At 39.4% G+C, this 16,961-nt stretch overlaps 1 protein-coding gene across 2 annotated transcripts in view; it reads right to left on the bottom strand.

The window, feature by feature from the left end:
* The window catches only part of ptprjb.1 (protein tyrosine phosphatase receptor type Jb, tandem duplicate 1), a 41,101-nt gene extending 24,350 nt beyond the window's left edge, over nucleotides 1-16,751 (bottom strand). For both annotated transcript variants that reach the window (XM_036003294.1, XM_031282724.2), the window contains exon 1: nucleotides 16,516-16,751. In XM_036003294.1, coding sequence (XP_035859187.1) covers nucleotides 16,516-16,581 — 66 coding nt within the window. In that variant the 5' untranslated portion in view covers nucleotides 16,582-16,751. The remainder of the gene's footprint in view (nucleotides 1-16,515) is intronic.
* Nucleotides 16,752-16,961: the final 210 nt, after the last annotated feature.

The following is a 16,961-nucleotide window of genomic DNA, read 5'->3' as shown; positions in this document are numbered from 1 at the left end:
AAGGTTCATTCTGCATCAAATGTTGCCCCCTTCACCCACCCGTCCCTGGAGACCGGTGTCCGTTCCTTAACATTTCTTTTTCTATTCACAACAGTGACCCTTCCCTTCCTCCCATTCCTCTGGGACTCTATTCTTCTTTCTGAAGTACAGCAGTGTCACACGGTGCACGGGGAGTTCAAGGGCTTTGAGGATCTGGTGAAGGCTTTGTACATAGTGTATGAGAATATACTGTGTGTTGAGACACGTTATCATCAGTAAAAGTATGACATACATTTTAATGAAATATAATTCATGTGTTTCACCTTTTACGGAAGTCAGCATTTGATTCTTGAAAGTCCTCATGAAACCTCAAACATTAACCATCCAACCACCACCTTTGAATTATCAGGTAGTATTAAAAAAATCCTGTCACTCTGTGTGGATTGTGTACATTAATGGGAAGAACAGTCTGTATGAGGAAGTATACAACTGCATGACTATACTTCTGCTGTTTGTGCAGTGTGTTAGCACGGCTGAGCTTCACATTATCGCTCTGTCAAAGAAAGTGTAAATGGTAAATGGCTGACAATTTTTTTAGATATAAAAGAGCATTCCCCACAGCGGTATGATCCCCTCTGTCTAGGGTTGTGTTCGGACAGATAGTTCAAAGATACCCACTGCTCCGAGTCCAACAAATTGCTCAAAACTTATTTTTCTAACTAACACGTTCTAAAAATGTATTTATATCTATAACCTTTGCTACTTAAAATTGTTGAAAGCCAAAAATGCAATACACTGAATAGACTGAAAGGGGAATTGAAAGGATTTAGATTAAATTATTGAATTTAATGCTGGATCAAAAATGAATGAAATAATAATATAATAATAAAACTTTATTTATATAGCATTTTTATTTATTTTCTTAACAAAGTTACAAAGTGCTTTACAGAGAGCAAAATACTATCAAACCTTTTAAACTGTTTTACTGTACTGATGGTGTGGGCTCATTGCTTTTGCACATACAGTTGATTTTACTGACATTTTACAGTGATATATCTTCTTCTGCTTTCTCTGCCAATCCAACCTTAAACGCAAACTGCTAACACAGACATGCATCGTCATAACACCAATGTGGATGAAGATAATGAGTGTACGTATAGAGACAAATGTTACTTAAAATTATACACGTCTGCCAAATTCACAGTTGAGTGTGAAATGACCTTGGAGAGTGATAACAGTACAGTTTGTACTAAATGTTTTTGTCGCTGTGGAGAACAGTATTTAGTCACTCAAGTCCATATTTACTTAAGAATAAGACTGGTAAGGACTCCACTTTTCTTATTGTTAACAAATCCACTGAAAACAGTGAAAACCACAAAGTGATCCTACCAACAAGTAATGCCAGTGTAGCCAAAGCACCAGCTAAGAAACAACAACAAAAACAGTATTACTTTGTATTAAGTTCATAATGTTAAGTTCTTGTATTTACTGTAGGCCTACAGTAGCTGGTAAAGCTTGTTGTGTCAAACTGCACTGAGGCTGAAACCGGCTACAAGGAGGATGCTGCAGCTTCACATGCTAACCAAACGTAACTAAACTTCAAAAGCATAACACTTTCAAAAGATAAAATTATGATTTAAAATAATTTAGATGAGTTTCTGTAATGACGGGGGTTACTTGCCTTAATGAACTACAGATAAGTATCACCAAGCTCTGCAGCTCTAGCTGTTAACCTCTTTTAGCTTTCCAACCCTGTCTTTAGGTTAGTTTGGGTTGTACGGCCCGCAAATTTCCCGTATGGTTCAGTCTTCCCTCTCTTCAAACCCATTTTCAATGGAAGCAAGCAGATGTTTAAGCTTAAAGGTTTGATAAACACACTGTAGTGTGTATGTACAAAGTGTCCAGCACCAAACTGCCGATACAGTAGACCATAGATATCAATACGTATGACAGTAGACAAGCTACGTTAGCTAGCAGGATGTAGCTAGCAGCTAAAGATATTTTTCTCAGGACTTGACTAATACAAAGCAAAGAGGAGAGTAAATATTAGACTTACAGTACATTCATCAGGTGGTCAGAAACATGAATCTAAATGAATGGTAATACGTATCTGTCTTGGCTGGATATGTAAATAGGCAACTGTTTGCTAATATATTAGCCATATCAACCTAATAAGGCAATAATATAATAATAGACCTTTTTCACGGCAGACATTGTAGCTTGTCATGGCAGAGAAAGCACAGGTGTGACAAATTATATTAATGATGGCTGCATTCCATTTAGGTATAACAGAAAACCATTCAGTGAGTCTGCATGCACAATACCAGGGCCCAGGAAAATAAAGAACCTAAATAGAGTGCATGATTACAATAATCTTGTTTGTTAAAATGGTGCTTTTCCTGCTATGACATGTTAAGATGCCATGAAAGCAGTCACAAAAGGAAGACATTTTCAAACATTAGCCGACATAAATTGTATCATTTATGTTTTTAACATGGCCTGTTTAATTAGATTACGTCCTACCAATTGGACCTTGTGGTGAGATGTTTTCTAAGCTGCTGTTAACAAAAGTCAAGAATGAACTCTACAAATCTCAACAACTATACATTTAGTATTTGGTAGGTGTATATACTTAGTAAGCTCTATTTAAAAACTAGTTTGTGCAGTAAACGTACACGGTACATTACAACTAGACCAAGTTTGAGCTTAAGAGCAACTGTTGCTGACTCTAGATATAAAACGGCTTGCTGTCTGACAAACTAAACCTCCTCATGCTCCATCAAGAATATGGTACAGGTCACATACCAGTATGTAAAAGCCAAGTATGACAAACTCATGTTTTCATAGTCAAGTATTCATTTTTAATTGACCTCTGTGGATGTGATTTCTCTGAACTAAAATTCCCAAATGTTTTATTTCCCTTGGCACTGTTCCTAAGTATCAATTATTTTCCTGACTAAATAAACAAAACAACGTCTCAAGCCATTATACTTTGGCTCTGACTCAGAGAGCCGAAATAACCCAGGCTCAAAGTCCCATTTGGGAAATACTGCCCTAGAAATACTTAAGTTCAAATAATGATTCATTTTTTTCATGCATCTACTGGTACTCAGCCCCACACATCTGTACATCCTCCCTCCCTGCTTTAACCCTCAGCTGTAGTCTGTCTCTTATCTCAGGACCTTATTGATCACTTGGACAATTATTGGGCAAATCATTATGGTGTTAGATACATGTATACTGATGTGTACAATGACTAGTAGTACATATTTTTATTATATGGAAGCCACTAAAATCAAAGGAGAACAATGCCTTTGCTTGCCAGCATTAAGTATTCTAACCATTAGACTCACACTTGAGGAGCAATACTTAATGTTCATTATGAAACACACTTGGCTAGGACTCAGCCAACGACCCCTTTGCCCTGTGTACAGTATCTGTGACCTTTGCCTGGGCCTGTCTGCATGGGGAGGAGAAGGAAATGGCTGTACTGACCACTATATAAACATTACATCAACCCAAAAGGCAGCCAGCCTGCCACTCTGTGATTCCCTTTCATTCCCAACAGTCTGCCTTTGCTGCTGATAATGCCCCAGTTCCTTCCTCCATAATAACACTCCCAGACCTAATAACAGCCAAGAAATCACCTTAAAAGTTGTTTGCTTAGGAATCAGTCCATTTACCTTATCTCCTCATAATCTGATAACTTGGAACAACAATGTAAAAGGGAAAAAAAAGAACAATACTTCATTTCTGTTCCTCGAATTACGCTTAAGTTCCATAAGGTGGAGGAGGTGCTGGTGGTGCCCTTGTTGAATTGCTGAGTGGAGAAAGTGAATTTCTGTTTCTGCGAAATCATGTTATCTGACTCAATCCAAAACATGTGTGTGTCTTGATGATAGCAACACAAAACAAGGTTCACAAGGAAGAAATGGAGAAATGCATAATGTTGTCAAGTCTTCTACTTTCCTTTGTTGATTTTTCCTTTCCTTTTTCCATTTGACCCTTTCCAGTCTTTTGTACAGTAATAGCTTTTTGTCAGCTGTCTAGTGTATGTCATTGCCAGTGACGCTTCACTTCACTTTACCCTTTTTTTCCCTTCTATTTTCTTATTTTCTCCTCTTGCAGGGTTTGTGTGTCGACATCTGTCCTGTCCTCGACTTGATTTTGTTGTTGTTTTTCCATGATGTGTGGTGAGAGCTTTTGAAAGTTGTGATTCTGACTTTCTTCTGTCAGCCATAAATTGGCAGCTTGTTCACTATTTAAAGTTCATTGCCTCAATGGCTCATGAGCGACCTACTCATTGTTTCTGTTCTAACATAACTTCCTGTCATTTCCTGAGCCCACCCAGAGACCACTGATAACAGATGTGAACAACATAAAGGACTATTAAGTTAAGCCTGATGCTGTACTTCATACCCCAAGCTCATTAATGTCAAATAAAGGAAGACAAGAGCTACATGACATTTGGCTTATAAATCAACGGTTGTCTCACTTAAACTGGTATTGGTTCCCTTAAAGCATTGCTGTTGCCAAAACATCACTTGAAAGACTGTCCTGTTCCTTCCTCCACAGTGTGCCATGTGTAATTATCTCATGTCAACCCGTACCTTGAGGGTTGTTTTCCATTATCTATGTCCCTGAATAATGTGTTATAATGCAAGTTTAAGTTTTTGTATTGTAATTTAAATTCAGTCATGGGGTTCAATGGAATACAATTGATAGTAACTAGGTTTGGTCATGTATTAAAGTTTGTTTCTAACTGTATCGTCACACATGACTGATTCTGCCATGCAACATTGCGATCTTTGCTTCCGATTTATTCACAGTGTCAGCGGAACCCATGGCCTTTGACCTCTTCTAAGCTACAAGCACTACAAGATAACCTGTGCGGCAGTTTACCTCTTAAAGGGTCAGTTCACCCAAATTACAAAAGATTTTTTTCTATTTACCTCTCTAGTGACTAGTACTTATCTTTCAGTAGTCTGTATATATAAATAAATGCCCAGATCGTTACTAATATTGCCCCTATATTCAATACCACAATACATGCATCTACATGCATAACTCTGGATTGGTCCTAAAGTGTTGGTCCTAAAATATACTACCCTACTAAAAAATGACTATTGGGAGATAAAAGATAAAATTAAAGTATATTATAATCCACTTTATGGGAAGACCTGGAGACTCAAGATTTAGATTCAGTTCAGTTGTTCAGGAGTTTTATGGGAAATTCACATCCTTATAGAGGTCTTTTTTATTAGTGTCAGTTAAATCCAGAGTCACTTATTTTCATGAAAATACGTCATCCTTTTTTGGTGTGTTCAGTTTTCTGCCAGGACTGATAGATTGCAGCAATATAACTATATGCATGTAAGTTAGTAAGACATCAAATTAACTACAGAACATTTTAATTAAATGTTTTATTAGTCTACTGTTGATTTATTTGTTTTCTACATGCAGATGATACCTTTAGATGTCTGTGTTTAATGTATTTGTATTCTGTATATGACATAGCATTTGAGAGTGATAGCATTTCTGTGAGAATACAAATGGCACAAAACTCCACAAGGGAAATTCATAAATGAGTGTCCTCCTGCTGAAAACTATAGGAACATGAATCATTAAAAAAATGCGAAAGCCACGTCTGAAAATATCCACTGCCTCCAAAAACTCCCTGCCCATGACGGCTTTAGCTATGAGTGTGTTTGTCTCCAGGTACAGTATCAGCCTCCCACACCACAGTCCTGCTGCTGCTATCGCGGGCCACATCAGAGGCTATGGAAATGATGTGACGTAGTATTGACTGTTCCCAGCACTGTGCAGAGTGCTGAGCTGCTGCAGATACCCATCTAAGTACAACGCACTTGTCATTAGAGCTTCCTTCTCATGCTGCCAGCCATACAACAGGAGGAAGATGTGCATGAATGCATACATACCAACACCCACAGATTCTGGACACAGAGGGCTGGGCCATTATGCTCAACATAGAAGTGTGATCAGTGTGATGTTTGAAAGGTGTTAAAGTGGAGCGTGGGGTGTAATGTGTGCTCGTCTGCGGGGAAGGAAGAGCAGAGAAGGCATAGTGTGGGTTTTGTATTATTAGTGACTGGCTTCTTTGTGCTGTATTCAAGGATGTAATTAATGCCTTTAAATGATGAAAGGAACTATGGCTATATATGTCATTTGACTTTTTAAATGTAGACTCAGAAGAAGAATGCATTCTGGGATAGACTCCTGCTCCATGTGACCCTGGACAGCATGATCGGTTTCATCCTGAGGGGAACATAAATATCTGTATTAAATCTTGTGGCAATATGTCCAATAGTTGATGAAGAATTTCACTTAACCCTTGTGTTGACTTCGGGTCACATTGACCCGTTTTAAATTTTTGTTTTATACCAGAAAATATGGGACGTAGAAATAAGCGCTGAAAATGTGTAGAAGAAAAATTAAAAAATTTAAAACGTTGGAAAAAGCAAAAACAAACTGTTAAAAAAAGGAGTCAAAAACGTTGAAAAAAAAGTGTTTTTTTCAAGGTTGAAGGGAAGACAACACATAAGAAAAATGTCAACCTGTAGAGAGTAATGTCAGGAGGTCATTAGGATATGTCCCCTGGGGACCATGAATACCTGTACAAAATGTCATGGCAATGCATCCAACAGTTGTTGAGATATTTGAGTCTGGACCAAAGTGGTGGACCGACCAACAGATTGCCTTTAAAAACACTCCTCAATCAACATTTCAACAACTGCCACAGCCAGCCTGTTATATGATCATTTTTGTACTAACAGGTCATTAAAATTCTTATTTAAAGCACTCTAGCCCTCCATCTGGAAAGGCAGTGTGATCGAGTGGGAGAGAGAAAAGTGAAACAAAAGAAAATAATAATTTTTCATCCCCTCTACAGCTGTGCATGGTCGTGACTCGCTCAGAGGCCACTGGTAGAATGATAGCAATCTGCTGACAATAAGGCCTTTGAGGCCGAGAGAGGAGCCTGTGTCTCATTTACATGGATTGGGGAACTGTGAGTCTTTGTAATTCATCTTGTACACGCTGAGCTTCCAGTCACAACCCTGGTTGACAGCAGCCTGTTTGGGGATTTAATTTGAAACTGGACTGTCCTAATACGTATGGAGGGGGGTTGGGAGTGGGCAGAGGCTGCAGCATTCCACAAAGGAGAACTTGACTTGTGACTTTTGCACTTTAGATCAATAATGGGATGCAAGCTTTCTAATCTGGATACAGTGAGAACAATACATTTTGGAGAGGGACACTTGTGTTCACATCAGACGTCATGAAGTCATCACACGTCATCCACATTTTATAGTAGTGCAAGGCATTAGAATAGCACCTCGCCAGAAAGACAGTGTTCATCTGTCCAGAGCCACAGACGGGCCAGTTCTTGTAAGTGTTAGAAAATGTCATGTTTCCTTGTTCCGAGATGTCCTCTATTGATAGCAAAGTTACCATTTCTGCATGCTGTCAGGAGGCCACAGACAGAGAAAGTGTGAGAAACAGATATGGATGGGAACAGAGAAAGGCTTCATAATCATGCAAAGTGTTGTACTTTTCCTGGGTCACTAATGTGTCAAGCTGTGACTTTGCATGCACTTCTCTGTACCCCAACCCGCCCACTCCGCATAATAAAGCATTTTTTTAATCCCATTTCCAACTGATTGCCATGATGGCCAGATAAAAAGCTCCTAAATATAAAAAAAACAAAAACAGTATATTTACTACTGAATGGACATGTTATTTCAAGCAGAAGAGCTGTCTTTATACTGTAGACTGGAAGTCTGAAGTCTATTTAAAAACTGAATTATGCATTAACATGTTAATGTGCCAGTTCTGTTTAATTTAGTGTTATATATTAATTTAATAAAAAACACTGCCTTTTTATTATCACGAGTATAATGTACATACATGTCGCTACTGATTGGGTCTCACCTGTGACACACCCACCAAATGAGAAAAAACATCTCAAAGCCTGTTGCACACCGTTCCGAGGAAACTGTAGTAAAACGATGCACACCGTTTTGAGATTGAACGTGTGCCCCAGGTGTTTTCAATTATTCTGCCTAAGTATACCTCTTCCTCTTCTGCCTAAGTGTTTCAACCCTGTAGGTGCAAACTCCAGACAACAACTAGTAAGTGCAAGTACATTAGCTTTAAATAAGCAATTTAGCCTTTGGCGGAAGATGCGTAGGCTTTCGACCATCCTGATGTAGGGAGCTCATTCCACCATTTAGGAGCCAGGACAGCAAACAATCGGGATTTCGTTGAGTGATTAGTTCTCCCTCGCTGTGAGGGGTCAGCAAGAAGGTTGGCTGATGCAAAGCGGAGTGGGCGGGTTGGGGTATAGGGTTTGACCATGTCCTGGATGTAAGCTGAGGCTGATCCGTTCATGGCCCTGTATGCAAGTACTAGTGTCTTGAAGCGGATGCGGGCAGCAACTGGTAACCAGTGAAGAGAGCGGAGGAGCGGTGTAGTGTGAGAGAACTTGGGGAGGTTGAAGACAAGTGCATTGCCGGATGGCACATGCAGGCAGGCCAATCAGGAGGGAGTTGCAGTAGTCTAGACGTGAGATGACTAGAGCCTGAACCCAAACCTGAGCCGCCTTCTGCGTTAGAAGGGGACGTATCCTTCTGATGTTATGCAGCATGTATCTACACGATCAGGTAGTTGCAGCAATTTCTAGCAGTCTGGGTGGGGACTACCACAGAGTTGTCAATTGTTATAGTCAGGTCTTGGGTAGGAGAGCCCTTCCCTGGAAGGAAAAGGAGCTCAGTCTTGTCGAGGTTGAGTTTCAGATGGTGTGTGGACATCCAAGAAGAGATATCAGTCAGACAGGCCGAGATATGTGCTGCTACTTGAGTTTCAGACTCCGGAAAGGAGAGAATTAGTTGGGTGGCATGCTCAAGAGTTTTGTATAGAAATTGAAGAAGGGAGACAGGTCTGTAGTTATTTACCTCAGACAAGTCGAGTGATGGTTTTTTGAATAGTGGGGTCACTCTTGCCTCTTTGAGGGCGTCGGGGAAACAGCCAGTTGACAAGGAGATGTTGATGAAATGGGTGAGGAAAGGAAGAAGGTCAGGAGCAATAGACTGGAGAAGGTGAGAAGGGATAGGATCAAGGGGGCAGGTGGTTGGGCGGGCGAAGGTAATCAAAGTAAGAATTTGATTTGGAGATAGAGGGGTAAAAGAGGAAAGAGTACTGGATGTGATGGATGGAAAGATTATTTCAGGAAGTGTGGTGGAAAATGAAGAGCGTAGTTGACAAAGTGGGTTGGTAGGAGGGAGGAGGGAGGAGGTGGACTGCGGGAATCTAGGAGGTTAGAGAAGATGGAGAAAAGTTTGTTGGGGTTGGAGAAAGAGGATTCAATTTTGGTTTGATAAAAATAGCTTTTTGCTGCAGAAATAGAGGCAGGGAAGGAGGAAAGAAGAGACTGATAGGTAAGCAGATCATTTGGGTGTTTAGATTCCCGCCATTTCCTTTCCGCTGCCCGTATAGTTGATCTTTCAGCCCGCACTGAGTCAGATAACCACGGAGCTGGGGAGGACTTACGAGCCTGCCGTGAAGTAAGAGTACAGAGAGAGTCAAGAGAGGAGGATAGAGTAGAGAGGAGAGTGTCTGTGGCAGCGTTGGGAGGCATGAGTAAGAAAGAGTCAGACGGAGGGAGGGTTGATAAAGTAGATAACGCCAGAGAAGAAGGAGAGAGTGAACTAATGTTACAGCGGACAGGTACAGTATCTCTTGAGATATGGTTGTGAGCTTGGGAGAGTGGGAGAGAGTAAGAGATGAAGAAATGGTCTGAGGTATGGAGTTGAGTAACAGTGAGGTTGGATGTAGAGCAGTTTCTGGTGAGTACGAGAGGTGGTTGAGTGGGAAAGGCGAGAGTGAGAGGGCAAAAGAAGAGAGAAGATGTACGAAGTCAGTTGATTTCTCTGTCTGGATGTTGAAGTCGCCCAGAAGTACCAGCGGAGGGCCAGTTTCAGGGATGACTTTGACACATAGATAACTAAAATTAGACTTCAAAAGCTGGGAAAGTAGTGGCCGGTTTAGCTCAGTTGGTAGAGCAGGCGCACATATATATGGAGGTTTACTCCTCGACGCAGCAGCCGCAAGTTTGACTCCGACCTGCGGCCCTTTGCTGCATGTCATTCTCCCTCTCTCTCCCCTTTCAGGCCTAAAAATGCCCCAAAAAAAATAAAATAAAAAAAAAAAAGATAGGAAAGTGTCATTTTTCTTGGTACTGTTCAGTCAGCCTGTCATAGCATCATCAGGTGTAGGACTGTGTAGGTTGGTGAACAGAGTTGGTCTATGAGATACAAAGACTACTGACAGGCGTCATGGTGTAGACAAGCTTATCAATCTCTGACAATTAAGGTCAAAATCTAAAAAAGTATGGTTTGAAGGGGAACTGAAATTTAAACCAAGATACAAACTAAATAAAAGAGAACACCAGAAATATTCACTGTAAACGGGTAGTCAACATGCAGACTGTGATGTGTACTGAAGAGGATTGGTAATGTTGTTAACGTATTCAGAACGGAAAATGTCACTATGCAAAAAATAATTCCTTTCAGGGAAGCAAAGTATTTCCTCTTTTTCTAATGTAACTTCCTTGCTTCTGTGCTTTTAGTGACTATGTTAAATTTACATAAAAAAAAAAAAAATCTGACTAAATAAGCGACAATCCCATAATGAAACGTTGTGGATATAAACTGTATGATGACCCAAATGCAGCCAGTACAGTATACTGTTTATGAAAGCAAAGACATGCAGTTGTCCCTAAATTGCTCCGGTATTAAGTTTAATTTATTATTAAGATTATGATCTGCAACCTCTCTGACTAGTTTCCTGACCGAAGAGGGGCACAAAGGTATAACGCCCCCACACTGTAAGAAATGATTCTGTGGTCATGTAGATTTGAATTAATGTATTAGGTAAAATATAGTCAATATGATTGTGTTTTTGATTTTGAGGCAAATATTTAATTAAATTTCAAATAAAAATATTTGGAATAAAATCCAACCATTGTAGTTAAATAAAACATAAGCATTATATTTATCTAATCCCAAATAGAGAGAATATTGAGTTAATTCAAATCAATGTAATCAGGCTAATTTTAATTGAAAAGCACTTCCTGTCAACCTAGCTAGCTAGCAGCTATAATGTTACCCAGCATGCCGTTCGGCTGTGTAAATTTGTAGGCTATTTGTAAAATTATTAGTGTTAGAAATTTTTAAAGTTACAAATAGTTGTGTGCTATGGTGTTTTATCCTATTAAAGAGAGTTAGTTGTGGGTTATTAATTGTCGTAAATTTACAACCATGAGTGAGAAGGGTACGAAGTTAACAGGGCTCCCGTTCTGAAGTCACTCGCAGATCAATTCGGCCGTAGCGTTTTCTGCGGTATTACCGTATTTGAAAAATTCATATCATATGGGAAATTAATACCCGTATACCGGTATACTGCCCAGCACTACTACAATGAGTCGAAAGCACAAAAGTGAATTGCTAATAAAATTCTTATTTGAGTATTTGTTAAGTTCTGTACTTTCTGGGCCATAGACCAGTTATTCCTGAGAAAGAATATTTAGATTTAATTCATTGCATTGATTAAATTCAAATCGATGTGCAGATTAATGTAGATGATTATTACTCAATTATATATCATTGATATGTAGAATTAAATTAATTTTTATTAGTACTATTTACACATTAGGGAGTTTATCTTTTTCAAATCAACTCACTATTTTTGTTTAGGTTATAATTAATTCTGTACTGTTTTCTATTCGAATATACTCATATTAAATGGATAACTATTAAGGGTCTAATTTAATTCATATTTACTCAATACCAAACCATGTGAAATTTAATAAATAATATTGCTTGTAATCTGTTGCCTCATTTTTTGAGTAGATATGGTGTATCTTTTCTTACAGTGCATCACAACAGTCACTTCCTAAATTCTGCAGGGAAGTGCTGACAAACCCTCAGACCCAGATTGAATGGATAAGAGAACTGTAATGAAGCGACAAAAAAGGAGCGGAAAACAGACAACAAGCAGTCAACACTCCTGTGTGGTGTTTCCGTGGTCATCTCTTAATTTGTGGCAGGAGGCGACATAATCAGCTGCTAGGATGCAGCAGTTTGAATTCTCGCCTAAAACAAAGTTCAGTTTGTCCTTGTCTGAAAGTGTCTCGAATTATTTACATTGACTTTTAAATTTGGGGAAGAAGATTTGTCTAATTTGTTTGTATTTGTCACAGTAGAGTAGAAAGTGATGCTCTGTCTCTACTTGTCTAGTCCAGTCTGTCCTCCCTTGGTGTCCAGGTCTGTCTGTGGTGGCCGGTTTCCACAGCCAGACTCAACTCAGTCTGTACCTGCTCAGAGTCTTTCTGAGTCTTTGCTCTCATATGGTGCTCAAGTATTCTGCTACTGTGTATTGTGTCGTTTTAGGGCTAAGTAACAATCAATTTGGCTCTGATGTTTTGTAGTGTCTTCCCAGTGTGTGATGTATTTCTCTTTTTGTCTGCAGATAATTTGGTTGGGCTGGATGGTTTCGGGGAGGGGGTGGGGGTCCTGAGGTTCTGGGGGCTGTGTTGAGGTGAGGGAGCTGAGTGACAGGCCTAGCTGACTGAGGGGTCTTTTCTCTAAGTTTCTCTCTTGGAAGTGTATTGCTTTGCTTTGAAACTATGGGGGTCGCTTGTTTTCAGGCGGTTGTAGAATTTGATGGCTCTTTCAGTTGTAATTTGTTCTGCTCGGCAGGCATTATTTGGAATGTGTCTTAGCAGGCGTAATATATTTTTACAAAATGCTACATGGGAGTTCTGAATTAGGTGATTGTCCCAGTCAGTAATTTATAAATGTCTACTGAGCGGGCCCCATATTTTACTGCCATATAGAGCAATGGGTTCTATTACCCAGGGCTCGACATTAAGGCTTGTCCGCTTGTCCAGGACAAGTGGATTTTTTGTAGGGCAAGTGGAAGAGAAATTTACTTGCCCCTCTGGACAAGTTAAAACTCAAACAAAATAAAATGCCATGTTACTTCACGTTATGTGCCACTCATTACGTCTATGTTACCGATTTGAAACAAATAAATTTTTTTCCCCACAATCCGGGGCAGCGGACCCAGTGGCAGCGGGTCAGCTGGCCGCTAAAGTAGACCCAGCCCGCTGTTCAGCTCATTCTCTGTAAGCGATGCAGCATGAAAGCACAGCGAGCCAGCGGGTGTTAGTTAGCTAACGTTAGCTTGCTAACTCCGCCTTAATGTTACCCCCTCGCCACATCGTTCACAGAAAATGAGCCAAATACAGTTGTCACTCTTGGCGATAGCAGTGTGCTTTGTGTGGATGAAGCATGAAGTTAATTTGACTCATTTAGCGGCTGGCTCTCTGCCTCGTAACATTACTACTCCACTGCTCGTTTGTCCGTCAGTTATTGTAAAACCTCAGCTCCGCAACTTGCCGGATTAAATATCAGGTAATAATCAAGTAGCTACACCTTTTATAGGATCCCTTGGTAAATCAGCCTCTGCCGGGTAGAAAGTTAAATTGTATAAAAAAAAAAATAATGTTTAATGTAACAACATGTAGTGGCAAAATCCACTGTTATGTCTACAAAATTATTTTAGATATAGTATAAGTTCAAGTTCAAGTCACCACTACCTCTGGTCAAAATATTGACTTAGTATCTCAATATATTAACTCAGTATCTCAGAATATAAACTAAGAATCTCAAAGTAATGACAAACTTTAAAATATTGTCTTAGAATCTCGATATATTAACTTCTACACACCGGCGTGCAAAGTATTACTTTGTATTATGGAGTCTGAAGATCGCTTTTTCTTGTTGAAGGGGAAATCTATTCTTGGGACATGTTTCTTTCTACTGTTTCAACTGAATTTTATTAATGCTGATAGTGTTTGGATGCTTTGAACGGTTTGTTTGAATTCTGCATTAGCAAAACTTTAAATAAATCTTTACCCGGACAAGTGACTTTTGTGCATGGACAAGTGAAACGTAAATGTACTTGTCCAAAGGACAAGTGCCTCAAAAAGTTAATGTCAAGCCCTGTTACTGATTAAAAAATGTTTAACCAAGTTTTAATTAATAATTGGAATGTCTCTCTCTCTCTCTCTCTCTCTCTCTCTCTCTCTCTCTCTCTCTCTCTCTCTCTTGTTGCCACATTGGATTAAATTATTTCAATGTCTGTAACATACATTTGTTTTCTTTTTCTAAATTTAAAATGTATTTTCCCCTTTTACAGTAGGTGGTTTGCCCTGTGTGTGGTGAATAATTCTTTGACACATTTAAATTAGAATATACAGCCACTAGAAACTGACTGACCACATATTATATAATATCCTGTGTCCAGAAGCTGCAAAGGAGACAATCAGGCCTCTAATCTGTGATTTAATCCAACCATACGATGTTAGAGAGCAGCAGGCTCTGTCTCTAAACGAGAAAATCATGACCGTCGTGTCTCTTAACTATTAATTACTGACCACAACTTTAGGCTCAACAATGTCAAATTTAAAGTGAAACAACACTGGATTCTCTTTCTTACAACATATATTAACAATCCCTGAAAATGTGCTGTCATAACTGTACAACACAACAAAATATTCTCTTTAATACCAAAACATGCAGTTAAATCCATTTTATATAGACCATCACCAGAGTTTATATAGACCATCACCAGACCAATCACCTGCTTTTCTCTTCACAGTATCAAACCCAACTGTGGTGGTGGCAGGTTACCATTTGCGTGTTCTCTTCATATCAGTTAATTAAGTCAATAAGCCATTACCTTTACTTCCTCCAATGTAGTAAACATTGGTGTTTCACCATAACACAATAAATTACCACATTTGACAACCAATAAGACAAAAAAAGATCTTGACTTAGGCATTCTTACTTGTATTTTCTGGAGCTTTCAACTTTACAGTCTTCATCATGATTATTTTGTCTAATAACTAATATTTCCGAGGTCAAGAATAAACTTTGATGTTAAATAAATAATATTCCAATCCGTGGGATCATAGTCTACAACTGTTGCATGTGTATTTTGTAGTTTCATTTTACCATGACAGAACAAACCAATACATGATAATACGTAAAATGACGGGCCAATCATTCACACACCATGCAACAATTTTCAACAAATGCTGCACTTCAACTACTACTTGAACTAAATTCCACTTTGAGCTTCAAATCTGCTGATAGGAAGTGAAATATTGTTGGTGCCCAGTTTGACTGCAACAAGGAGTAAATAATTTAATTTTGTGTAACTAATAGTTATAATATTGTACACTATCATCATAGCAGGATTTCGTTGATTAAATTTTGGATGTTGGCACCAGGTTAATCAATGCAAAGTGTGTATTTTAATATTCCATTTTCTGATTCAAATGAGGTCCACATTCCAGTCTGTATACATGTTTAAGCTTTTTTTGCATGATATGACGCCATTAAAACCTAGCACAGTAACAAGTTCTCATACCGAAAAGGGAAAATAGGTTGTTGTTTTTTTTAGCGCCTTTGTTTTCTAATCTGATGCTTCTAATGAAGTTCTGGTTAAGATCTGGCAAATATTGGGGTTATCGTTAAAGGGAGCAATCATTGACCACTGGTAGGAGAAGTTACTTAAAGCGCTGTCTCTGGTGTCAAAGTCACACAATTTACATTTTGTACACATAAATATCCACCCAAAGCTCCTCACCTACAGGTTTTGCGGTAAGTGTGTTGTTGTGGCTGCAGGAGTGACAGGGACACTGAGCTGCACTTCATTCCATTCCTGACCCCCTTTGTGTTTGCCACACACATCCTCACATACCATTCTCAACCTTTCTCCCCCTTTGTCCCCCCTTTCTCACCCCCCTCTCTCTCTACCCCCAGAAAGACTAGTGGGACAAGTCAGGTGGGTCTTTGTTCAGGTGGATGCATTTTAACACAACACCACAAGTGCAATCCTGAATAAACAACTGACCAAAAAAGATATTTCAAATATATTTAGTATCTCGTTAGAGTACTACTTAAGCATTTCAAAATAATGCATTTTTATTTTCACAAATAAATCCTACATCGTTAGACTTAATATAGGCGCACCACGTCTTCCAATAAATAGCCCACCATTGTTACACCTCTCCAACTGAAGGTTGGCGTATTAATTACTTGCTGACATAAATTTGAATCCAATTAAAACCCTCAAAGGACTATATTCTTCTCGTAGAAAGCCATGACACCAAACCTTCCTTGGGTGAAATTGGTTTGTAACAGTTGATAGTTGCTTTCATAAACTTTTCTCATAAGTGTAATCTGTAATAGCACCAACTACTCCTGACCAGAGAAGTAAATCACCTCACAGCACAGCAGCTACCTGCGCAACAGGTGCACTCCCACCCGCGTGATGAAAACTGACCTTCATCATCCAAACAAAGCGCCCCGTTGTCATGAACAAAACAACACCAGCTGGTTCAATTCTGCGCAAAATGTAAACGAATAAAAGCCTTCTTTTTTTTACCTTGAGGAGAGCGCTGAAGACCAGGAGAGTCCACAGAGAGACGCTGCAGCTCAGCAGTGGCTTCATCGTGCCGCACGCTTTGGGAAAACAGACTCAAGTGACTTTTCAGTTCAGAACTTTCATGTCCAAACTTTCTTTGTCGCTTGAAAAGATTCTCCACTATCGCTACATGAGGAGATTTAAAAGTCAGAACTTTCTCTTCTCGCTGTTAAACGGGGAGGAGCGGCGGCCAAGCGCGTCATTTCGGGAAGTTTTAGTGAAGTGTGCCACTCCTCTCATCATCAGTTTCCCCCCTCTCTGGGGCGTAAATACACACAGTGGTGTGAGTGCAGGGCTCTGACTACGTGTTGGGCAGAGAACCGGCCCTTGCGTGTGATTCTATGAAGAAGAATTTGCATTAAATTAAAAAAGGTGCCATTATGTCCTTGAAAATGCAAACTCATCTC

This window comes from Sander lucioperca, chromosome 7, assembly GCF_008315115.2.
Source record: "Sander lucioperca isolate FBNREF2018 chromosome 7, SLUC_FBN_1.2, whole genome shotgun sequence".
NCBI classification, from domain to species: domain Eukaryota; kingdom Metazoa; phylum Chordata; class Actinopteri; order Perciformes; family Percidae; genus Sander; species Sander lucioperca.
This window is presented reverse-complemented; position numbering and strand designations above follow the sequence as displayed.